Below are 25,561 nucleotides of genomic sequence, written 5' to 3'. Positions count from 1 at the left end.
GAGTTTCATTCCTAAGAATTGATTCTGTAGATATTCCAGCTTTGTGTTAATTAATACACAGACAGTTGGTCAGATTTGCCAATTGTATTGGTATTTTCAGGAAAATATTTTTTCTAGTAAGTATAGCCAAAGTTTCATCATTTTCAGTTTGTTTTCTTTCTAATTCTTTAAAAGGTTACTTTATGTTATATTCCCAGTATTTTTATTATTAGGATGCTTATGTCAGTTTCAAAGTGTGTATAATAGGTTGGTGAAATGAGTCTGGGTAAAGGCTCTAGCTGTCATACCTAGCTATCTGAGTTGAATCCAGGGACTTACATGGTAGGAGAAAATTTACTCTGAAAGTTCCCCTCTGACTCGCATGCATGTACTGTGGCAGTTGCAAACAGACACATAAACAAAAGCTATTTAAAATTTTTAAAGAATGTAGGGCCTGGAAACGTGACTCAGTGGTTAATAACACTGGGTGCTCTTGCAAATTCAGCCTTCAGAACCTATATGGCAACTCACAGTTGTCTGTAACTCTAGTTCCTGGTGAGTCAGTGCCCTCTTCTCACCTCTGAGGGCCCCTGCTTGTGTGTGGTGCACAGACATACACTCAGGAACCTACACATAAAAACAAAATTAAACCCAAACAAAGTACATATATTGTACTAATTTTGCTTTTTGACTAAAATTTAGCCTTTTATATCTGATGGGATGGTTTTATTAGTTATTGAAGAGTATCAAAAAGATTTGGTTGTCAATTCATCCTAACATTATTTTGAAGAATGCTTGCTTGTAAACTCAGGACCATGGCTTATTTAAGTTTATTAATACATATATTTTCAGTAAAACATTTCACAGGGACTGGGGGGATGCCTCTGTGCATAAGATGCTTGCCATGCAAAATGTGAGATTGGGAGCTTGGATCCTCAGCACATACAGATCCAAAAAGCTGGGTGTGATGGCGTAAACCTGAAATTTCAGTTAGGGGTGTTTGTGAGCCACCATGTGCTAGGAACTAAACCCTGGGTCCTCTACAAGAGTAGTAAGTGCTGTTAGCTGCCATGCCATCTTTCCAGCTCCACATAAATAAGTTAAAAAATAAAACAAGACAAAAACAAAGAACTGTGAAAAATAAATGTTAAGGGCTGGTAGATTGCTCAGCAGGTAAAGGTGCTTGCCACCAAGCTTTCCAACCTTAGTTTAATTGCTGGAGCCCACATGGTGCAAGTAGAGATTGACCAACCATGAGTCTTCCCATAAATAAAGTAATTAAAAAACTATAGTTAAAAAATATTAGCCAAATGTGTTAAGTCATAGTTGTACTCTAGTACCTAGCAGCTATAGGCAGGAGGGTTTGGAGGTTGAAGTTGACCTCTGTTCCAAAGTAAGTTCTAGGCCGATATCAACTACATGGTTAGACCCTGTCTCAAATAAAAAAAATTATAATGACTAGAGAAAATATTGGCAAATATGTTTTTTAGTATATTAGTGAATGCAAACATGTCTATAGGGAATGTTTATATCACATCTATTAATAAAAATATTCACACATGTTAATATAAACATCTGAAATTACTATAAATACATGTGATTTTAGTATATCAGAATAACGTGCTCATGTAAAATATCAGACTTTTCTCTGCTTTAGGTAAACATGTAAGTTTGGTAATATCAGTGATTTTATTGTTAAGCAGACTAAGTCTTAGGGAATATATAAATGTGTGTGTTAAAGGGTATGGACCACAGGATTGAAAACAGAGGATCAGTAGTAAGAAATCTTTTAAATTCTGTGTGACCATGCAATGGAATATGTTATGCTAACAAGAAAAATGAAGTAGGAGTATCTCTCAAGATAGAAGAATTTCCAGTGTATGTTAAGTATAAAAGTGCAAGTTGAGAACAGTGTACTAGTCCTTAACATTTTTTGTTAAAAGTTCATTTTGTTGTTTTCTGTCAACTTTCTTTTTTTCCCTTTTGCTTATAATTATTTATATTGTTTGAGACATGCTTTGAATATGTAGCTCTGACTGGCCTTAACCCCCCTCAGACTATAGATGTAGCCCACCACTCCTGGCTTCATTTTAAAGCAGTAGCTTTTTAAAGTTACCATAGCATTCGTATTTTCTACTTGTGTGTGTGTGTGTGTGCAATATATATATATATATATATATATATATATATATATATATATATATATTGCACATACTTTGAAAAGTGAAGGTATAAGATAAACCTACAAGCAGCATTTTTAGCAGTTACTTAATACCCTTTATAATTGTGATGGGGAGGCAATGTGGTTATATATATTACCATGTTTGTTGCCTGGTCTCATGGCTGACCTATGGGTTTCCTGGTGACCTCTTCCCTCCTCATAGTTGGTTAACTCTTTCAGATTTCTGTAACTATAGAGGTTGATGACAGCCTACTGTGTAAAAAAAAAATCTTCCTTTACTGAACTTTGCTTTTTTTTCAGACATGTCTTCCATTGAGATTTTTTAAAATGCATTTTTCTCTTTCCTGCCTCTCTGACCTCCAACAGACTTTATGAACAGATTATCGTCTGTGTAAAGTTAAACTAATATATTGGTAAATATAGCAACATTAAGCTTCCCCCACTTTTATTTTTAGATTTATTTTTATTTTATGTGTATGAGTGTTTTGCCTTGCATGTATGTATATATGTGCACCATACCTGCTGCCCACAGAGGGCAAAAGAAGACTTGAAACTGAGAAACTAGAGTTAGAGATGGACATGAGTTCCCATTTGGGTACTGGGAGTTGAACCTGGGTCCTCTGCAAGAACAAGTCTGAGCCCCTCTTCTAGCCTCCCTCACTTTCTATAGATGTGCTTTATTTTATGTGTATATGTGTGGCTGAATGTATGTACGTGTACTACCGTGTACTACATTCATGCAGTGTCAGAAAAGGGTGTCATCTGGTGGTTGTAGTTGCCCAGGGTGTGTGGAAGAAGAACCTTTGTTGTGGCCAAGAGTAGCAGATGCTCTTAACTGATTAGTCATCTCTCCCGTTCCTCTTCCCCATTCTTTTTTGTTTGTTTTTGTTTTTGTTTATGTTTTTTTGAAGACAGGTTTCTCTGTAGCTTTGACTGTCCTGGAACTAGTTCTTGTAGATCAGGCTGGCCTCGAACTCAGAGATCCGCCTGCCTCTGCCTTCTGAGTCCTGGGATTTTAAAGGCATGCACCACCACTGCCCGGCAAGATGGCTGTTCTTGATGGAGTATTGATGGGCTCAGTCTTCTGAAAGTCTTGTGCAAGTCTAATGCAGGTAACCACTGATACTTTGAATTCGTGGATGCAGCAGCCATATTACGCCCTGAGAACAGCATTTCACGACACTCCTTACCATCCTTTGGCTTTGATATTCTTGTTTTCCCATTTCTTTTTCAGCTGTGTTCTTGAGCTTTGGAAGAGGATGGTGGTAGGTGATACAAATGTTCCTTTATGGCTGAACACTTCAGCAGTCCATTATTTGTCCTCAAAACTTTGACCAATTACTTGTCTGTAGTAAGCATCCCCTCTACAAACTGAAGCTTCTCATCTTGAGCCTTATTTTACTTATTTTTTTGCAGATAGACTTTCACTAAATAGCCTACTTGCTATGTAGAACAGGCTGATCTCAAACCTTCCTGCCTCTCTCTCCCTAGTTCTGGGATCACAGGCCTTAATCACTGTGACTGACTTGTGTGCTACTTTTCCTTTATAAAGAGACAGATATAGTTGGAATCACAAGCATGTACCATGTGTCTGACATTAGCATGTTAGTTTTGAACTTCTATGAAATTCTTTTCTCTACCTCAAATATTACACACCAAAATTTTATCAAGAATTTGATTCTTCCATTTTAGACAGCCATATTTTTTGCCCTGTGTAGTTTTTGTCATTTTAATTTTGTTTAATTTCCCACTTGTAATCTTTGTGAATTATGAAAGACTGAAGCTTTATTGCTTAGGTATTCTGTAAGCAAATTGAAAGGCATTTCTCTCTGCTGTTGTAGGACTTCGGAATCAGTGAACTCCAGAATTCTTTCCATCCATTTACATTTTGATGTCTCTTTTCTGAAAGTAGTGGAGATGTTGGTGTCTTTGTTTTGAAACTTACCAGTGATGAGATTTTTGTGTGTTTGTATTTGAGATAGGGACTCTCCATTATCCAGTGATAAGAATTTAAAGCATGAAATTATTTGCTATTGACTTTCCTTTGGCTTTGATAAAGGCCAGTTTAACAACTTAATTATATATATTCCATTGATTTTTTTTTTCTTTAAATCACCCAGAAAACATCTGGGAAATAAAACAAGTCAGTTTGGATGCTCTAAATTGAGGTCTTTGTACTGTCTTAACCCAGATTTTAACTCCTTTAGATTGACTGTGAAAATGCAGTAACTGCATTCTAAACTGCTAGGCAAAATTAAAACAGCTAGCATTTCTTATAGTTAAACTATTATCTTAGAATAAATATCCAGATGTAAAGTTATTTGATTGGAGGATATTGTTACTGATGTGGACTTTTGCATTGTGTTGATTTTCAGATACTTATAATATCTTTGGTGGTATGTATATTCACTTCAATTTTAGAGCTTTCTTTAGAATTTTATAGCACTTTTAAGATGCTTTACATAAAGTAGCAGTTTCTTAGAAATTTTGAAATGAAAGTTGCTTATAATGATGCCTTATTATATTTTAGGATTTTAATAGGAATAAGACTTCAGAAGTAAGTTGCATAATGTTGGCTTTTTCCCTCTTGTGGTTTTGGGGATAGAACCCAGGTTCTTGGTCCTATTAGGCAGGTGCTTTAACACTGAGCTGTAGCTCCTGGGTTGAGACAAGTTGACACTTAATCAGAGCATTTATTAATAATGCAGCCTTCTGTGCTATGTATTAATGTGTTGAGTCAGATCCAGTTTAAAAAATTATGATTAGCATAATGAGATAGTGTGTTCTTGGAAGGAAAGCCTGAAGAGTATTACTGTCCTACTCTTAGAACAGAAGACATTGTTCTTTTGTCTTATGCCCTTCTATAATCTGAATAGAATGATAGGCTGTTTTTATCTGCGATTTCACACACTACTTAAATCTGTCTTTGATTGAGAACAGTTTAAAAACAATTGTTTTTTATCCTTTGCCAAATTAATAATATATTTTACTGGGAAGTAAATAGAAAAGGTATTTTTGTTCTGCTTAATTATTTTTTAGCCAAGAACATTAGTAGAGCTCTACCCTGTAATTATTGTTAATCTTAAGATTTTATTCTTATTTTTAATTATTTGTATATGTGTGTGTGTGTCTATGTATGGGGTATATGCACATGAGTGCAGGTGCCCCTGGAGTTCAAAACCAAGTATCAGGTCTCCTGGAGCTGGATTTATAGGAGGTTCTGAGCCACCCAGTGTGGGTGCTGGGAACCAAACTCAGATCCTGCCAGAATATGCATGCTTTTCATCACTGAGCATCTTTGTACTTTCTCATTGTTATTAGTGTTGGTGTTCTCTGTGTGTGGTGTGTGTGTGTGTGTGTGTGTAGCTGCATGTGTTATAAGTCGCTCATGTATGCAGGTCAGAGAACAGCTTTGTGGAGTTGATTTTCTCTTTCCATCTTAATGTAGATTTTGAGTATTGTACTCAGGCTGCCAGACTTACAAGTCAAGCCATCTCTCTGCCCCTCCTTACTATTTTTTAATATGGCTTTTGACTGTGAGAGCTTAACAATACCCCTTTATCTGTTTATTATTAAGTGAAGCATATCACTAGCTCATTTATCAGAAGAAATACCTAAAGAAAAGGCTAATTAATTTTTTTTGTAGGGGCTGTCCACTTTTGATATTTTTTTTGTGGCTGTTTCGGCAAAGCTAATTTTGATAACATTTTTATGTTTTTTAAAATTTTATTGATTTTTTTTATTGAGCTCTACATTTTTCTCTGTTCCTCTCTCTCACTTTCCCCTCCCCTTCAACCGTCTCCCAAGGTCCCCATGCTCCCAATTTACTCAGGAGATCTTGTCTTTCTCTACTTCTCATGTAGATTAGATCTATGTATGTCTCTCTTAGGGTCCTCATTGTTGTCTAGGGTTCTCTGGGATTGTGTAGGCTGTTTTTTTTTTTTTATGCTTAAAACCACTTATGAGTGAGTATATGTGATAATTGTCTTTCTGGGGCTGGGTTCCCTCACTCAAAATGATGTTTTCTAGTTCCATCCATTTGAGGCTAATTAATTTTTATTTTCCCACTTATGACACCTTTAGGACTTATTTTCAAACTTCCAAGCCAATCACTTTATTAAAACTTGATTCTATAGAAGGCTAGTTATCTCTTTTGTGTGTGTGTCCAAAAGAAAATTGTACCAGGCGTGATAGTGTGTATCTATTTAATTCAAGCACCGAGGCACTGTCTGGTCTACCTAGTTAGTTCAAGGCCATAAGAACCTCATAGTGGGACCCTGTGTGAAAGAAAAATTATGCCAGGTGGTGGTAGCCTTACACTTCTCTAATCCCAGAGACCCCCAGACTAGGCTGGCCTGGTCTACAGAGCAAGATCTAGGACAGTCAGTGCCACACAGAGACCCTGTCTCCAAAAAAAAAAGCATTTATTTCTTTTAGTATACTTATTTTAACTTTTTTATTTGTTTTTGAAATTCATCAATTGTATATTTAAGTTTTTCTATATGTAATTTCTTGTAGGACCAATTATATATTAATAGGGTTAGCTTGAAAGGGTTCAGTGCTAGGGAATACTTTCTGCAAACATGACCTTTTGTGCTGAGGGTCAATGGAGGTGTTTTACATAGACATGGTCTCCTTTAGCTAGTGTAGGGACTCTCTGCAAGGCACTATTGTGTAGGCTAATGAGTGACATTAGACAGTTTGGAAGAAATGAAGCAGTTAATTGTGTACTCAGGGACATATAGAGTTCAGAGAAATGAAGGAAATATTGGCTAGCAATTTTTAAGGCTATTTGAAGGCTTATCTCTTTGGTTCTTTATCTCTTGGTAGTTTTGCATATCAACCATCATTTTTATCAAGGCTGGCAAAGTAGATGAGTGCCTGTTCTTAGCAATCACAAGAGCCAGGACTCAGCTCTCAGCATTACCTCCCCCAACCCAAACCACACACATACACAGCACATCAGTTGAATGCCCTATGATCTCTTTTTCACACTATTCTACCATCATGATTTCTTTTCTGGTACTTATTTCCAATTTTAGTTCTAGTTGTGAAAGTGCTAATTTTAGACATGTCACAATTTTTATGAAAATAAATAATTAGCCAAGTGGTTCTATTTAACAATATTTGCAGACTCTCAGATCTGATTATTTTTTAAAGTAGTGTCTTAAAAGCAATTTATTTCCAGTAGTTTGAGGGGGAGGGTCTCTGAATTTTTGGCCAATTATAACAACTTTTAAAAGCATTTTTATTACATTTATTTATATGTATGCAAGTGTATATATGCCAGAGTGTGCATGTCGAGACTAAAAGACAATTTGTGGGAGTGGGTTCTCCTGCCATGTGAGTCTACAGGGATCAAACTTCCATCATTATCTTGGCAGAAAGCATCTTGTCTACTAAGGCATCTTTTATCCCTGCTAACCTTTTTTAGTCAATTAGAATCTTTTCTGTGTTTCCACATCTTTCCTACTTTCACTGGAGAATGCCGCATAGGAGACTGGTTTAAATGTTTGGACCTGTAGATGTAGGGTATGTCCCAGAAGACTGTCCTCCCCCCTCAGTGTTTTAGTTTAATTTCTGTGGCTGAATAGAGATTTCAGTTCTAATTGATCCAAATTCTAACAGAGTAGGCTTAAGCCTGTAGAAATTTTGTAGCTTAGTTTTGTTTAAATTTGTGGTCTTACTTACAGTGAAGCAAGTTTTGTGTTAAATTTGTTTTGGCATATATATACAACTGCATAGTCCACACCTCTGTCAAGATCGACAACATTCCTATCACCTAGGATGTTCCTCATACTGCTTCCCACTCAGTACTTATCACCTAGATTGTTTGCTTCTATCACCAGAGCTTAGTTTTGCCTGTAAAAGGGTTAAATTTGTGACTGGTTTCTTGTACTTACTGAACATAATTCATGTCACATTTATTAATACTGTGTTTATTATATTTTTTTCCTGAGTGGTTTGTTGTATTCTATTGAAAGATTTGTTTATTCATTTGTATGATGGATATTTGTTGTTTTTCTCCATTTTGCTACTGTGAAAAAGATGTCTATGGACATTTGTATATAAGCCCTTTGTGAATCATGTTTTCATTTTCCTTGGGCTAATATCTAGGATTAGTATTGTAGGTCATGTGTTAAAAGTATGTTTTGAAACTTCACAAACTGTTATGTGGGGCCATAGTGATAGAGGTGTGTGGACATGAATCAAAAGACTGTGATAGGCTCAGGAGGTGGATTATTTGATAAGAGTACTTGTTGTACAAGCTTGTGGACCTGAGTTCAAATCCTCAGCACCTACATAAAAATCTGAACATGACCATGTGTGCATCTATAACCTCAGCCATTTTGCAGTGCAGACACAGGAGGAATACTGGAGTTTGGGCTCTAGGTTCTGTGGGAGACTGTCTTAAGTGAATAAGGCATAGAGCCAAAATCAGGACACCTAGTCTCCTCTCGTCTTTGTGCATGGGTCATATGCCTACATATGCACAGGTACACACATACGCATGCATGTATGCACGCATGCACCACTCATTTTTAAAAAGGCTGTTTTTTATAAGTGCTACATAAACAATTTTATTCCAAGTACAAATTAAATTCATGGAAAAAATTAAGATAGCAAAATAAAATCATCAAAATCATATTTTTACTCTCATTTATAAAGAATATATTAAAGATCCAGAGTGTCACCTAGGACTCTAAATGAAGAAGACATGGTCTAAACTAATTTAGACAGAATTTATAGGGAATTACATAAATCAGAAAGTCTGGGCAGTGTCATTCATTTTTAAAGCTTTAAAATACTATATATGTCTGGCTCATATTAATACTTTATCAGCTCTTAGGTCTCTTCTTAACTCTGTGTGTGTTCATTTAGGTGAGTTGAAGATATCCCTGTATAAGTGGAAACCCGGAACATAACTCGTTGTTGTTGCTGTTCTTCTTTTCTCCATCATGTGGTCTGTTTTACTGGAGGAGTTTTTTCTTTTCTGTCTCTACTGGCACAATATGCTAATTTCCATCTACGTCTTTTGAATATCATTTACAAGTTTATATGCCTTCTTTTCCATTGCAGTCACTGAAAGTTTGGAATTATTTCATCTATGGTTCTTTAACCTCTTTTTACCTTAACCTGTCTAGGTTTATAAATCAGAGATGCTGATATTGAGAAGGTCTTGCTTTTCCTGTGCTATGATTCAAACCCAGGGTCTCACACATGTTAGACAAATGTTATTAATCTATACTCTTAGCCTAGGCATGGATTTTTTTTTTAAGATAGATTTTTTATTTATTATGTGTACAGTATTCTACCTGCATACCAGAAGAGGGCACCAGATCTCACTATCGATGGTTGTGAGCCACCATGTGTTTGCTGGGAATTGAACTCCGGACCTCTGGAAGAGCAGCCGGTGCTCTTAACCACTGAGCTGTCTCTCCAGCCCTAGGCAGGAATTTTAAAGTGACATTATTGCAGTAATGCAATAACTCTATTCTAATTTACTATGAGAATAATTAGAAAATTTCTACTATTTTTTTAATAAACTAAAGTCAAGGGAGAAAAGATATGAAAATTAAGGCAAATTTCTAGTCATGTTCTTCATGGTTTGAGACTAAGAAAATGTTTATGTGCTTGTCCAGAGTCTACAGATTGCTTCCAAATGTGAAGAAATGTATCAAGCATAACTAATTGTCTTAGTTACTGTTCTGTTGCTGTGAAGACTCCATGATCTAGGCAGCTTCTAAGAGGACGCATTGTAATCCCAGCACTCAGGAGGCAGAGGCAGACTGACCTCTGTGAATTCAAGGCCAGCCTGGTCTACAGACCAGGACAGCCAGGGTTGTTGCACAGAAAAACCCTGTCTCGAAAAACAAAACAACAACAAACAACATTTAATTGGGGTCTTGCTTATAGTTTCAGAGGGTGAGTTGATGACTAATTGTAGGGAGCATGGTGGTAGGCAGGCAGGCAGGTGTGGTGATGGAGCAGTAGCTGAAAATTCACATCCCCAGGTTGAAGGCAGAGAGAACTAGACTGGGCCTGGTGTAGGCTTTTGAAACCTTAAAGCCCATCCCATGTGAGACTTTCTCCAACAAGGCCACAGCTCCTAATTCTTCAAAAACAGTCCCACCAACTAGGAATATAGCATTCAAACAGTGTGCCTATGGGGGCCATTTTCATTGAAACCACCACAGTTGTCTGTCTGTCTGTCTGTCTGTCTGTCTGTCTGGGATTTAGTTTTTGATTGTGTGTGTGTGTGAACATGTGAGTGCATTTGGCATCAGAGACCAGAGAGGGTTCCATTGGATCCTTTGGAGCCGAAGCTACAGGCAGCTTTGAGAGCCCACTTGGGTTCTGAGAACTGAACTCAGTCCTCTGAAAGAACAACAAGCTTTCTTAACTGCTGCGGCATCTTTTCAGATTTGTATTTTATTTTGCTAAGCTAACAGGTGACTTTAAATTTTGACAAAGTAGAAAAAAGTATAATTTATATAAAGCATCAATATTTTCTGTCATTCCCTGCATTCTCAAAAATCCTGTTTTGTGTTTTCTTGTGATGATTAGATTTTTTGAAGAGTTTACATACTACACTGTAGTCTGTTGACTAATGGGAGTTGGCTCAGTGTGATGGGAAGCTAATGGCAGCGTGGAGCAGATAGAGTCCTTAGTAGTTTGCTTAGCTATGTTTAGATTATGGCTGCTAAGGGTTTAAATCTCAAAGTACCTGAAATTTGCCTGTGTAACTATAATGAAGGCCTTTGAGGATACAGTTAATTCTCCTCAGACATTACCAACATTGTTATAAATGTCTGGCACTATATCTGGTATAGTGAACAGCTTTAGGATTAGCTGTTTTATTTATTTTTATTTTTACTTTAAGGTGTTTTGAGATAAGGTCTTTTTTATTCTAGTCTGACTTTGAACTCATTGTGTAGCCAAGGTTAGCCTTAAATTCCTTATCTTCTGCTTCTGAGTGCTGGGATTATAGGCATATGCCGTCACGTCTAGCTTGCACTTAGCTACTTTAAAAATGAACTTCAGTTCTCTAAAAATACATAGATGAGGAAAAGTACAAGTAGATGCTTAGGTGATGGCCCCATTTGTAAATTACTTGTTAGAACCTGAATTTGATTCCCAGCACCATGTGAAAATTCCTAGCATAGTATTGCACACTTTTAATCCCAGCACTGGGGAGATGAAGAAGCTGAATCCCTGGATTTTATTTACCAGCCAATCCAGCCTGTTTTTGAGTACTAGACCAGTCAGAGACCCTCTCTGAAAAAAAGGTGAATGGCTGTTGAACAACACCTGGGGAAAATACACCCTCTGAAACATTGCATTTCTTAATAGTTAAAGCATAGTAACAGACTCATTTGTATTATGGAGTAGCATGTAAATTACATAGATTTTTACAATAGATCTTGAATCTCTATACCCCTTCTGTCATTGGATTTAGGGAAGTTTGAAAATGTTTATACATTTTATAAATTCCTTATCTTTAGCATAAGTGAAATGCATATGGGAATGATACATGCTTGTAAAATTTAGTGTTTTTCATTTCACTTTATTTAAAAAGCATGATATACTGACACTTTAAGCAATTTAATGAGATTGGATACATTTAGAGACACTGTTCTTTTCAAAGTATCCTGTATGCTCTGTGCATTTGCTCTTGTTGTAAAATATGTATACATGTATACTCCTGACATAGATGGCATGTATTTTCATTATAAGAAGTTATATATAATTTCATTTTTTAAAAATGGCAGTGGTGATTTGATGGTAGAGTGGGAGTAGGTAAATCCCCCCTTGTTCTATTTCTTTTTAAAGTCCACAGTTTGTTGTTTTATATAATTATATACTGTATCAGGAATGTTAGTTTAGTAGTAGAGCACCTGCCTAGTTTATGGGTGATCCTGGGTTTGATCCGTAGCACTGAAAAAAAAAATTATATGAACAATTTAGAAAGGGTACATATTAGGTCAAGTTGCTGTTACAAGGAGACTCCAAAACATAATGGTGTAAAGAAGTTAGTTTATTTTTCTTTTACCTAAAAGTCCATAGGAGAGGATTAACAAGATTGGTTTGTTCTCAGCAAGAGCCTCTAGGAATCCCTAGGTTATTACTGAGTTAGCTCTGCCACTCTCTTTGGGATTTCACTGTTAGTTTGGCCCTTTCCTCTCAATAGGCAAGAAACTATGCACTTAAGATGATCTGGATGTTGTATGTATATTTTCAGTTACATCCTTTTGCTTAAACTTAATCACCTAATGTGATTAAGCATCTTTTTTTGTTTGTTTTTTTGTTTTATGAGGCAAGATTTTTCTGTGTGGCCCTGGCTGTCCTAGAACTCATTCTGTTGTAGACCTGGGTGGCCTCTAACTGCCTGCCTCTGCGTCCTTAGTGCTAGGATTAAAGGTGTGTGTCACCACCTCCTGGCTTTCCCTGTCCATTTTAAAAGATTATTTTCATGGTATCTAGGCATTTCCTTTTATATTAAATTTACTAACACGCAGTTTCTTTAGTATTTATTGATGCTTTTAAATTTGTAGTGATAGAATTTATTTTTGAATTGAATTTAGAGTGTATTAGCATATATATCCATTACCATGTGAAAGCGTTATCTTTTTATCATTAGTTTGTTTTGTGTTGTGTTTGTGTGTGAGTGGGCACATCTACCCATATTTGGCCTGTGAGGCCAGGGGAGGTGTTATTAGGTATATTTCTTAATTGTTCTCCATCTTATTCTTTTGAGGGAGGTACTCTGAACCAAATTTCAGTTCCTCTATTTCACTACACTAGCTAAGGAGCACCTGTAACCTGTCTGTCTGTGTCTACCATTTGTGAGGTTACAGGTTGAGAGCTGTGTCTGCCTTTAGTATTAAGGGATTTTAGTCTTGTCTTTCAATTTACTTTTTCATTTCTTGAGATGGATACTGTTTTGTTCTGATTTATTTAGGTAATTCATAATTTTGACTTAACAGAATACTTGAACTTCTAGGAACTCTATAATGTGACTTACTTGGTTTTAGTGTTGTGTTTAGAATAGTTTAAATCTATTGAGTTTCTTTATTAGAATTTTAGTATTAGATTTATTGTCTAGTTTCCTCTAGCTTTATTTATCTCTACTTCCCTATTGTTCCACTCCTTGTCTTTGCCTTTTCAGAACTGTAATGTTACTGGTCATGGCAGTCCATTTTCCTAACAGTTGTGATAATATGCTGTGAAAGATGGAAATTTTGAGTATGTTCTGTATGTGGCATAAAATTGTAAATCAGTAAAATTAAGGATTATGAGCATTTGATTTTTATGTAAAACCTGCCAAGTTTGGGACTGGAACATCACTGGAATAAGTTCAGAGAGAAATAGCACATGGCTCTTTTGGGTATATGAACACAATGTATGACTCTTCAGAGTTTGGGTGCATGTTTTAAGAATTGAAATGTTGACCTGGCGGTGGTAGTACATACCTTTAATCCCAGTACTGGGAGGCAGAGGCAGGTGGATCTCAGTGAGTTGCAGGCCGCCCTGGTCTGCAGAGTGAGTTCCAGGACAGTTAGGACTGTTAGAACAGAGAAACCCTGTCTCAAAAAACCAAAAAAAAAAAAAAAAAAAAAAAAAAAAAAAAAAAAAAAAAAAGAAAGAAAAAAAAAGAAAAAAGAAGAAAAGAGAAATGCTTATGCACTCTACTCCTCAACTAGTAAAATCTCGGTTGTTAAAGAGTTTTTAAAAATTGCTGTTAGAGAAGAAAAACATGAATAGTTTGCATAAGAAAGAACATAGATTGGGACTGAAGAGATGATTTAGTGATGGAGAGCGCTGGCTGCTCTTCCAGAAGAAGCAAAGTCAATTCCTAGAACCCTCCCCCCCCACACACAAAAGAAGCACAGATAAGGTTCAAGTTTCTAGTTTCTAGGCGTCCTGTTTCCTTCGTGTTCTCACTGCTGTTTTTATGTCATTTACCCCTATGAGTTTATTATATAATCATATAGAATTTTTGTTTTATTTATTTTGAGATATGGTTTCTATCTCCTTACTGTCCTGGCACTCACTATGTAGATCAGGCTATCCAGAAGCTCAAAGATCCACCTTCCTCTGAACCAGCACACCCAGCTATTTAGAAAACATTTTAAATATAAAACTTGGTATTCAGTACTTCCAGTAGCCTTTTCATTCATTTTTGATATATGTAGATTCATCTTTATTATGTCACTCTTGTTCAGGTACAAACTTTATTAAAAATTTTATGAACTTTTGATTGGCATTGTTAGCATTAATTAGCATTAGGTTTCCTTCTGTTGTTTTTTACATATTCTTAGCTTTAGCTGATCATCTGCCTGTTCCTCCCCTTACCTATCTGCTTGCCTGTGTTCCCTTTCTTGTGGTCTGGTGCCCCACGTGCTCCTTCTACTTTCATATCTCATATGTTCTGTTAATCCTTTTCACCCATCTTCCTTAAAGCACCCCCATGAGCCTGTTTCTAGTTTCCTACCTGTGTTCGCATTCACTTCCACATAAATATATGCCCATCTACAGGCCTGTAGTATCCGGTAGACTCTTTTATGATATCAGAAATTCAAAAGACTTTAACCTCTGTTGGCATTTTGTCACTTTTTTTTTTTTTTTTTTGTATCCTGTAGAATGTCTGGTAGACTCTTTCATAAAACAGGAACCCTGAAGGATAGTCTCACCTTTTTAAGGTAACTTAAGCAGTCTTTTTTTTTTTTTTTTTTTTTTTTTTTTTTTTTTTTTTTTTGTGGGTTCCTGCATATCCAATTTATACAGCACGCTATCAAGCAGTCCAGGCAAGAGAAGTTTCTTGCCCAAATGGCCAATAAACTCTATAAGGAACCTCTTTGATGTTCATCATCCTCCTAAAGTAGATTGGGGCTGCCAGGAGCAGATGAGTCTCATTGTCATGAAAAATCCTAAGTTTTTAAAACATTTTAAATGCCATATTCTGTTAGTCTTTGAAAGGTTTATAGAAAACCTGTCCATCTGTAATATATCTCTGTACATTAGAAAACCTAACATGACTACAGACTTGACTATTATAGATGTTTATTAATTAACCTGTATTTCTTAATTATACATTACATTTTTAAATGAGCTGTAGAAACACAATATGTTAATCAGGAGCAGAAATATACATATAACAAAATTGACCTAAAATTTGTATCAATAAACCAAGATCCATACCAATGCAAAGTATTCATCTCTATAGCATATCTCCCTTTAATTGTAACCAAATGTTTATAAACATTCATTTAGGGAATTTGGGCACATCACAAATGGTCACCCATTTCTCTAAAGTAGCTATAAGGATATGGAATTAGTAATTGTAGAGTGTTCCGTGTTTGCACTTTAAATTTTACCATCTTTACAGTTAAACTTCGGAGTGTATTAGTTTATTTTGCTCTTCTCCTACCTATATGTTGCTCTTTACTAGTTTTTTATTATTGCCATTCTTAAGACTCGGAAGTTAGCTGCCAATACTTAATATGTTATTCTTTTTATTTTTACTTTTATCAGGTTCTTTTCTCATTGTCCCTTTTAAAATTTTTGACTGTCTTTCTGGGATATTGCCCTCCTTTGGCAGAAATACTTTTTAAATTTTTTTAATTTAAATTTCTATGTGTAGTTTTACTATGTGTGTGTTTGCTTGCTTGTATGCACCACAAACTCTATGTTGTCAAGGGACAATATGCAGAAGTTGGTTCATCTTTTCTACCAGATGACTTCAAGGGATTAAAGTCAGATCTTTAGGCTTGGTGGCAAGCACCTGTATTCTCTGAGCTATCTCACTGCCCCTGTTTGCAGTTTTTTGAGGTAAGTCAAATCCTAGAATTTTGGACTATGTTATCCAAGATCATATATCCAGTAGTGGAAAAGGTGAGGTAGAAATGAGCTCTTTTTATTCAAATGTCAGATTACCCACATATATTTTACAATTTTGGATAACATTTGGTAACCCACTTCTGTGGAATCTGTCTATTATACCAAAAGTATTCGGATGAAGTTGCTTTTGTGTTATCTAGTGTACTATCTCATGCTACTTTGTCCTTCCTTCCTTTCTCAATGTGAAATATACAGTTTAAAAACCTTTAAAAAATAAAAATAATTTTAAAGAAACCTTGAAAGTGTTATTTAATTTTTTTTTATTTGTAGAGGTACACTTTCTAGAAAGATTTGGTGTTTCTAAGTTCCAATATATTGTTGCCTTCTCAACATTCAGTAAATTACTTCACTAAAATGCAAATGATGTATAGTTAAGAAAAAGTCTTTCAGTTGGGCATGGTGGTGTATGCCTTTAATCCCAGTACTCACGAGGCAGAGACAGGTGGATGCACTGACTTTGAGGACAGTCTGGTTTACATAGTGAGTTCCAAGACAGCCAGGGCTGCTTTGAGAGGCCCTTTTCTTCCTCCTGTATCTCCCCCCGTCCCCCCAAGAAAGGACAGAAAAGAAGAGGAAAGAAAACATCTTAAAGCCACAGATATTAGAAGTATACATAGTAGTCCTTAATTTCAGGTTAGTTTCCTATTGGTGGACGCTGTGTTGGAGCCTATTTTCTAGTTTTAAATGCTCACGTTACTCAGCAGAATTCTATTCCGCATTCCTGGTTTTAATATAGAAAAAAAAATGGCTAGTCCAGATTTACAAACTAGGAATATTGGATTGTTTATGAATACAGATCTATTTCTTTCTTTCTTTTAAACTTTAAATTTGAACTAAAATTGCAGACTCATAGGAGGACATTTCAGGAGCATATCATATCACATGTAGTTCCTCTGAATTTCCAGTCAGTTTTCTTTATGTAAAAATAGGAGTGTACAGCTTGGCTGCCCCATATTGTATGATAGGAAACAGTATCCCCCATCTAGTCATCAAAGTCAGGCATTTTCTCAAGAAAAATAAAAACAACCCACCTAGTGGTTTTGGACACTTTAATTTAAAAAGTAATGTTTTTATATCAATTCAGATAGTAACAGATTTTTCTAACAGAAGATGTCTACTTCTATTTTTTTTTGGCTATGTCAACATCCTTGTCTTATTTTCTTAGTGAAATTAAGTTTATATATACAGGTCTTGTTATATAAAGTAAGAGTAATTCTTCAGCTTGTTCTTCTTTTTAAAGTTTAAATAATGAATAGATCTCTTTCTGTGTCAACTTACAAAAATTTATTAAATTGCTGTTTCTCTTTCTCTCTCTCGCCAAGGTTTCACACTGTAGCCCTAGATGGCCTACATCTGGCTATGTAGCATAGACTCATAGCATTCTTGTATCTTCCTGTCTCCACTTCACTCATGCTGGGATTATAAGCATTCACAGCTTTATTTCTGTATCTTAACTATTAATGATTTACCTATATCTGGATGTTATGTTGGCAATATTTTGCTCTTTGATATATTGATTGCTGAACATAATATAATACTTGTTATATGGGTGTGTGTATGTAGAAGAACTTCTTATACAGGCAGTATATTGAATAAAAGACACAGGCTCTTATTTATTTCTTCATTATCTGTCTACCTATCTGTCTGCCTTTGGCTGTCTTGTCTGTCTATTTTTTTGAAGATTTCATATGTGCCCTTTAAGGCCAGATTAAGGTGTTGAATCCTCTAGAGCTAGAGCTATGGATGTTTAAGAGCCATCATGTGGGTAATGTGAACTGAACCTAGGATACTTGCTTTTTAATTTTGTTTCTTTTTGTATTAGTCAACAATATCTTTTTATGCCTCTCATTTTGAGTGAACATGGCTTAAGTGGGCGAAGAAAGCCTCACCTATTTATTTTTCCAACACTTCAGCAGTTTATTGTACCAAATAAATTTCCAGTCACCTTTGGGTGCTATTTTATTTATTTATTTTGGTTTTTGGAGGCATGGTTTCTCTGTGTAGCCCTGGATGTCCTGAAACTCTCTGTGGAGACTAGCCTAGCCTTACCTCAGAAACCTAAGTGCTGGGAATAAAGTCCTCTGCAACCCCCCCAAGTGTTATTTTATTAATAGTATAAATTAGATATGTACCAGTGTTTATTATTTATAAAATGATTCACCCCTACCTGGGACACTGTCTGTAGCAGTGTTTCTTACTGCTTATAAAATGGTGGCACTTCCTTTAATCCCAGCTCTCAAGAGACAGAGACAGGTGAATCTCTGTGCATTCAAGGCCAGCCTGATCTACAAAGTGAGTTCCAGGACAACCAGGGCTGTTACAGAGTGACCTTGTGTCAAACCAGGGCTGTTACAGAGTGACCTTGTGTCAAAAAACAAAAATGGGGAGGGAGCGCCCATTTCATCTGTATTGGTTTGTAGTGTGATTTCTGTTAAAATTTAAAATATTATTGTTTATTGTTTATTTCTATTTCTTCTTCTTTTTTTCTTTTAGTTTCTTTGATATTTTCTTTGCTTTTGTGAAGTACGAAGGTCTAGCTTCATAGCAGACAGTTGAGTACTGATGAGGCTGATTGTCACATTTAGATGAGTCAGCTGTTCTCTCTGCTCTTCAGTGTGGCCTTTAAAATTGTTTTGTTCAGTTGTGTGTTGTTTCTGAACCTTTGTGCTATAGGACTGCATCCAGATGTAGACTTGTTTGTAGCTTTTCCATTTTCAACTGCATGTAGTGATTGCAACTCACCCTTCAGCATGAAATTGTTAACTGTGGTTTTCAACTCTCCATAATTTAAAAGGAATGCACATTTCACAAAGCATGATTGGGTTAGAAATCTCTGTTTGATTTTTTTTTAAAACAGGCTTTTTGTAGTACTTACTATAGAAATATTTTATAAATATATCTGTTTGTTCAGCAGTTTTCACTGGCATCATATTACATACTTGTAAACAGTTATGGCATGCTTGCTTGGTTTTAAGCTATATTTTCTCTGGCAAAAAATTTATGTTAATATAATTATATATGTAACTATAAGTGATTAATTTTTTAAAAATTATTCTACTGTGGCTTTTTTAAAGAGTTATTTATTTTTATGTATATAGTGTTGGCATAGCTCTCATAGATGATTGTGAGCTGCCATGTGGTTGCTGGGAATCAAACTCAGGACCTCTGGAAGATCAGTCAGAGCTTTTAACCTCTGAGTCATCTCTCCAGCCCAAGTGATTAAATTGATTTTTATCAGTTCCTTTTGTTAATTGTGATACATTTTGCTTATCATAATTGTTATGTCCCTTATTAGCTTTTAAGTGAAAGATGCATAGTCAAGTGTGCATAGCTTTGAACTTTTTAGCATTATTATTGTTATTGTTATTATTATTATGAAAGAGGATGATATTATGACAGAGAATGAGTATGTCGGCATGCACATGTCATGTGTGCATAGAAGTCAAAGGAAAACTTTATGGACTTGGTTCTCTCCCGTGTGAACTCTAGTGGTTGAGCTCAGGTCAGTAGGCTTGTGTAGCAAATGTGTTCACCCACTGAGCCATTTCATTGGTCTCAGGTTATTTTATAACTGAAGGTCTTTATTTCATATTTTTCTAAAATGTGTTATAAACAGTGTTTAGATCAGTATTAAATGTCTTAGCTGGAAAAAATGGGAATTCTTTTAGTTTCTATAGCATTTGAAACCTAATATAATGCCAGTTTTTTTCTTCATATGAGGAAAATTTCTGAAATCTGTCCTGTGATTATAGCAAAAGTTAGTATTTTCCTGTAGTAAATGGTATGTATGCTTTTGATTTTTTTCTCATGCAGGTCTTCAGAGTTCTACATTTTAGCTCTCAGTGCTGAATTTCCTTCTCCCTTAAATTATTATAAACTTTGCTGCTGTCTAACAAGCGTGAAGATGTCTCGCAGTCCTGATGCAAAGGAAGACCCTGTGGAATGCCCTCTTTGTATGGAGCCCTTAGAGATAGATGATATTAACTTTTTCCCTTGCACCTGTGGCTACCAGATATGCCGATTTTGTTGGCATCGAATTCGCACTGATGAGAATGGGCTTTGTCCTGCGTGTAGAAAGGTAAGTGCTTCTAAACAACTCTATTTTACTATCTGGATGTTTTACTGTCCAGTATTAACTGTATAATTATTTCCCCATAGCTGTGAGTGATTGGCTTTAAAACAAACTATTCAGGTGTAAGTTCATTCCAAGCCCCCTCCCCTGGAAGTTGCCTCAGTCCAGACTCCACCCCTCGAGAAACCACACCAAACAATGACCCCCTCCCCAGAGATGCTCAAGACCACTCCCACAGGATATTTACTCCCCCCCCCCCCCAACAAACAAGTCTTCTACCCAAACACAAACATTCTGTGATCTTTAAGGTGTAATGAAGTAGAGAGAGTACACTGGACTGGGAGTCATGGTCAAGTGTTGCCTTTGTTGTGTTAACTAGCAGTGTTGCTTCTGTAAAGTCATATAATTTCTCTAGCCAAGGAAACGGACACAGTCTTGGTGCTTTCTTATTAAGAAGATTCATAAAGAACCATTGAGTTTGGATATGATAATATGGAACTTAAAAAACATGTTCTGTATTAATATGTGGGATGATTCACACTAGTTTTCTAGTATTAAATAGGAAAGTAGTTCACTAGAGCTAGAAAGCAGAGAGGGACATTCTGACACTTAGCCTACCTTTTACCTTTTCATTCAGTTGTGCACCCCAGTCCATGGGATGATGCCAGCCACATTAGTGTGAGGTATTTCCCCCTCCATTAGTCCTATCTGGATACAGCCTTTGAGACATGCCCAGAGGGGTGTGTGTGTGTGTGTGTGTGTGTGTGTGTGTGTGTGTGTGTGTCTGTCTGTCTGTCTGTCTGTCTGTCTGTCTGTCTAGATGATTTTAAATTTAGTCAGATTGACAATGAAAATTAATCATCACATCTTTTCTGGGATCTTTATACTCAGTTTTAAGTAACTGCCATCCATTTGTTATTAGTAGTACTGATAACTGAGTCTTTAGTACTTATTTGTGCAGGTCATATTTTAATCACTTTTAACCGTCTTAACTCCCACAGAACTTCTAGTTAAATGTGCTTCTCATTTTACAGTTGAGAAGGCTGGGGCTAATGGTCATATGGTTTTGGAGCAGCTTGGCTAGAATTCAAAGCCTGGCCCTCTGCTTCCATATTTTTGGTCCACCAGTGACCCTGATGTTAGCTGTTGGAGTGAAGATACTATCTATAATCCTGAGAAGGAAAAGACAAAGACACACAACAGAGAGATTGCTGATATTTTTTGAGGACACAATGATAAATTTTTACATCATATTTTAGGACATTTTTGTACTTCATACATAAGGATACTGAGGCTTAGAGACTGGTTTGTTTACGGGCACATGACAAGATAATGTTAAAACTAAATTTGAACTCTTGATCCAAAGTCTAAATATTTACGCTCATCTTTCTTCCTTTTAGACTAGGAATGTATTTAAGACGATAAATCAATAAGGATGTGGTCTAAGGATGTGGCCCAGTAGGTCAAGTACTTACTGTGCACTCCTGAAGACTAGAGTTTGATCCTGTGCATCCATGTAAAGTTAGGCATGTTTCTATGACCCCAGCACCTGTGGGATAGGGAAGGATCCCTAGAGCTTGTTGGCCTGCTAACGTAGCCATTTGTGTACTTCAGATTCAGTGAGAAAGCCTGTCTGAAATAAATGAGGTAGAGACTTCCACATGTACACCCAAACCAGCACATACACTCAAACAAGCATATAAACTTAATATTTTAGCACATAGTAGGATTTCCTTAAATATTTGTTGACTATAATATATAAAATCCATATTTTGTTGATAGAACTACCATCAAATTCTTTGATTTTTTTTTTATGTATTTAACATAATTTCTTTATTGAATCTTTAGGAATTTCACATCATACATCCCAATTCCATTCACCTCCCAGTCCTTCAATATCTTCCCCTCTCCCCAACAACAGCTCTCAAACAGATATTAAAAAACAAACAAAAACAAAACAAGCAGCAAACAAAAAGAAAAAAGAGCCAAAATAACAAAAACCCTCTCTGCTCTTCCATCTTTCCTGACTCTCCAATGCCTCTTCATTCATTCTGGTAACATTGGGAGCCATGGTGTGTCACACAGTACACCCTTTTGTCCAGTCAGCTTTACTAGCAAATATTCATTGCAGGAGTTACTGGTTCAAGGCCTCTGGTTTCTTGTACACCATCATCACTGGATCCTTTCTGGAACTCCTCTTGGATATCCTATGGCCACCCCAGTTTGGAGATCCTGCGGGTTTTGTTCTACAGGACCAGTCCCTTCATGAGCTCCAGAAGGTTCAAGATGTGGTGGATGTTAGGGTGGGCCAATTCAAGGGCCATCTGTTTGCCTGGGGAGTAGTTGAGCTGGTCAGTCCAGGCTGCTGAAGCTACCCGCCTCAGTTGAAGGGCAGAGTCACCCCTCCCTATACCCATGCAATCAGTTTTAGCTCTCCCCAACCTGTGGTGAGGGATAGGACCATCTTTCTCAAGTGTGTGTGTGGTGGGAGAGGGCAGTTCTCTTGCTGTAGGGTCCAGTGAGGGTCAGAGCCAAATATCCTAGGCCTGGTTCAGCATGGCTCTCTGATTCCATCATACATGGTTCCCATTATCCCCTGAGACTACATGGGCAGCAGATATCAACACAAACCCCAGCTGCAGCAGGATCATAGACTGGATAACATCCTGGCTCTGGATGGGAGTATAGGTCATCAGGATGGTTCTGGTGGCGGCATGGCCACCAGACATGACCAAGGCAATAGGTTAGGACCCTAGCCTCCAGCTTTTGTATAACCTTTGGTGGCAACACAGACCCTGGCAGCTGTGAGACCACAGACCCAGAAAAGGTCTTAGACGTCCTTGGGAGCAGCAGGTCTGGATGTCACCATTACCCCAGGTGGCAGTGCAGGCTACTCAGAGCAGCACAGCCCCAGTGACAGCATGGCCCTTGACCTCAATTCTTGGGCATTCACATGGTCTTTGATGGTAACAGAAACCTTGGGCATTAACACAGACCCTAACTGCAGTAGGGCCAATGACCCAGACATAGCCCCCAGCTGCAGCTTTGACCCCAATGTCACCCTGTCATTGGGTAGCAGCACATATCACTTTGATCTGCTTGACCCTGGCTCCAAGCATGTCCGTTAACTACCAAGGTAGTCTTTGGTGGCTAACCTGACCCTGGGCATCCACATGACCCTTGTGGCAATATGAATTTAAGCACAGATTCTGGCTGCAATAGGACCATGGGCCCAGACATGGTCACTGGTAGCAGCCTGGGTGCGGAAGTCACCATGGCCCTAGTTGGCTGTGTGATCCACCCAGACTGGCATGATCCTGGCAGTATTGTGGCTCTCAGACACCCACAGGGCCCAAGGTGGTGGCTCAGATTCCAGAAATCTGCATGACCCTTGTGACAAAAGGAGCTATGAACATTAGCACAAGCCCTGGCTGCTATAGCACCAGGGCCTTCAGCAGCAACCTGGGCCCGGATCTTCGTTGCCTTTTACACAGTGTTTTAGAAGCATTGTGTGCAAGGTATAATACCAAGATTGATTGGTTGATTTTTATCATTTCGACATTTGTGCTAAAAGTGATCTCTGCTAAGCTTTAAAAAAACTTTTAGAACTTTTAACTTTTATTAAATAAAAATATTTGAAAGCAGTTGAAACAGTTAGAAGAAACTGTCTGTCTTACACGTGCTGCTCAGAATTGGATATTTATCATTTCTGCAGTTTTTCTATTTAATGCTAACTATCTTGTTTACTATACTTACAGCCATATCCAGAAGACCCAGCAGTTTATAAACCACTCTCACAGGAAGAATTGCAAAGGATAAAGAATGAGAAAAAACAGAAACAAAATGAGAGAAAACAAAAAATTTCAGAAAATCGAAAACATTTGGCTAGTGTACGTGTGGTACAAAAAAACCTCGTCTTTGTTGTAGGTCTGTCCCAGCGCCTCGCAGACCCAGAAGTAAGTCCTTTTCTGCTTTCACTGTCAGCATGGCAGTCCTTTGTGTTTGCCTGTCTCATTTGAAAGTAATTGATACTGATAAACTGGAAGATTCCTCTGAAAATAATAAGTCTTGGGAGAAAGTATGAATAATAATAATAATTTTTAATAATGGTTAAGAACCTGTGGCAAATTGTAATCTTAGCCATGCCTTTGTCTTTCTGGGCTTCAGTTTCTATTGTGAAACTAAGGGCTTGAGCTAAAAGTCCCTTTTAGTGCTTGTGAAAATAAGATTCCAGTTGTCCTTAGGGTTAACATGAGTTGTGAGTTTGGGTTTCTTTTCTTTTCTTTTCTTTTTTTCTTTTCTTTTCTTTTTTTCTTTCCCTTTTCTGTAGCTATGTGGACCAAGTAATTGGAGACACAGTTAATTGAACCTATTAAGTAATCTTAATGAGCTACCCAAGTAGTCCTGTGTCTGCCACAGTGAATGCGTAGAGGTCAGAGGACTTTGCAAGCTCGGTTCTCGCCTTCTGCTGTGTAGGTTCTGCGGCTCTAACTCAGGTCCTCAGCCCCAGCAGTGAGTGTCTTTACCAGCTGAACCATCGCTGAGCCATCTTGGTGCTCCCCAAGTAGTAGCTCTTTGTTCGTTCAGAACTGTTGTAGTTTATCAACATTCCTTTACTTTGTCATTCTAAACCAGTTTTATGGAAAGGAGAATTTGACAAAGTAAAAGACCAAGTTTTTTGTGGTTTAATTCTCTAATTGATGTCTTTTTTCTCCTCCTTCAATTAGTCTTTTCAAAGTTTCTCTGATCTCATACTTTCTTGCGGGCTTTGGATATACATCTGCTAATTTTTAATTTCCACTATACCATGAGGTGCCGGCAAGATTATTGGGAAGGAAAATTGAAGCTGAGTATCAGCTAGAATGTTTGCATCAGTAGGAAAGTGCTAACTCTGGATAGTCTTCCAAGAAAAGTTCTTGAAAACCGTTGGAGGTACTGTTCCTTGTGGTGCTGAAGATTAGCTCTGTAGTGGAACACTCACTTGTCTGTTGCCAACAGCTTTTTCTTTTTTCTTTTCTTTTTTTTTTTTTTTTTTTTTTTTTTTTTTTTTTTTTTTTGGTTTTTCGAGACAGGGTTTCTCTGTGGCTTTGGAGCCTGTCCTGGAACTAGCTCTTGTAGACCAGGCTGGTCTCGAACTCACAGAGATCCGCCTGCCTCTGCCTCCCGAGTGCTGGGATTAAAGGCGTGCGCCACCACCGCCCGGCGCCAACAGCTTTTTCTAACTGTGGCAAATACCTACCTGGAGGGTGGGGAAAAACTTAAAACAAGATTTATTTTGATGCATAGTTTCTGTCTGAGATTTCATTTAGCTGGCTCTCATTGCTTTGGGCCTAAGGTGAGGTAGATCATCCTGCTAGCAACTGAATGTGAAAGAAAACGCTGCTCATCTCATGCAGCCAAAGGCAGAAAGACAGACAGAATAAGAA

At 37.2% G+C, this 25,561-nt stretch overlaps 1 protein-coding gene across 6 annotated transcripts in view; it reads left to right on the top strand.

Moving 5' to 3' along the window:
- Cnot4 (CCR4-NOT transcription complex subunit 4) overlaps positions 1 to 25,561 on the top strand; it is a 107,371-nt gene that overhangs the window by 22,484 nt on the left and 59,326 nt on the right. For all 6 annotated transcript variants that reach the window (XM_038317935.1, XM_038317933.1, XM_038317934.1 and 3 more), the window contains exons 2-3: positions 19,877 to 20,141; positions 23,894 to 24,091. In XM_038317935.1, coding sequence (XP_038173863.1) covers positions 19,968 to 20,141; positions 23,894 to 24,091 — 372 coding nt within the window. In that variant the 5' untranslated portion in view covers positions 19,877 to 19,967. The remainder of the gene's footprint in view (positions 1 to 19,876; positions 20,142 to 23,893; positions 24,092 to 25,561) is intronic.

This window comes from Arvicola amphibius, chromosome 2, assembly GCF_903992535.2.
Source record: "Arvicola amphibius chromosome 2, mArvAmp1.2, whole genome shotgun sequence".
Lineage (NCBI taxonomy): Eukaryota > Metazoa > Chordata > Mammalia > Rodentia > Cricetidae > Arvicola > Arvicola amphibius.
This window is presented reverse-complemented; position numbering and strand designations above follow the sequence as displayed.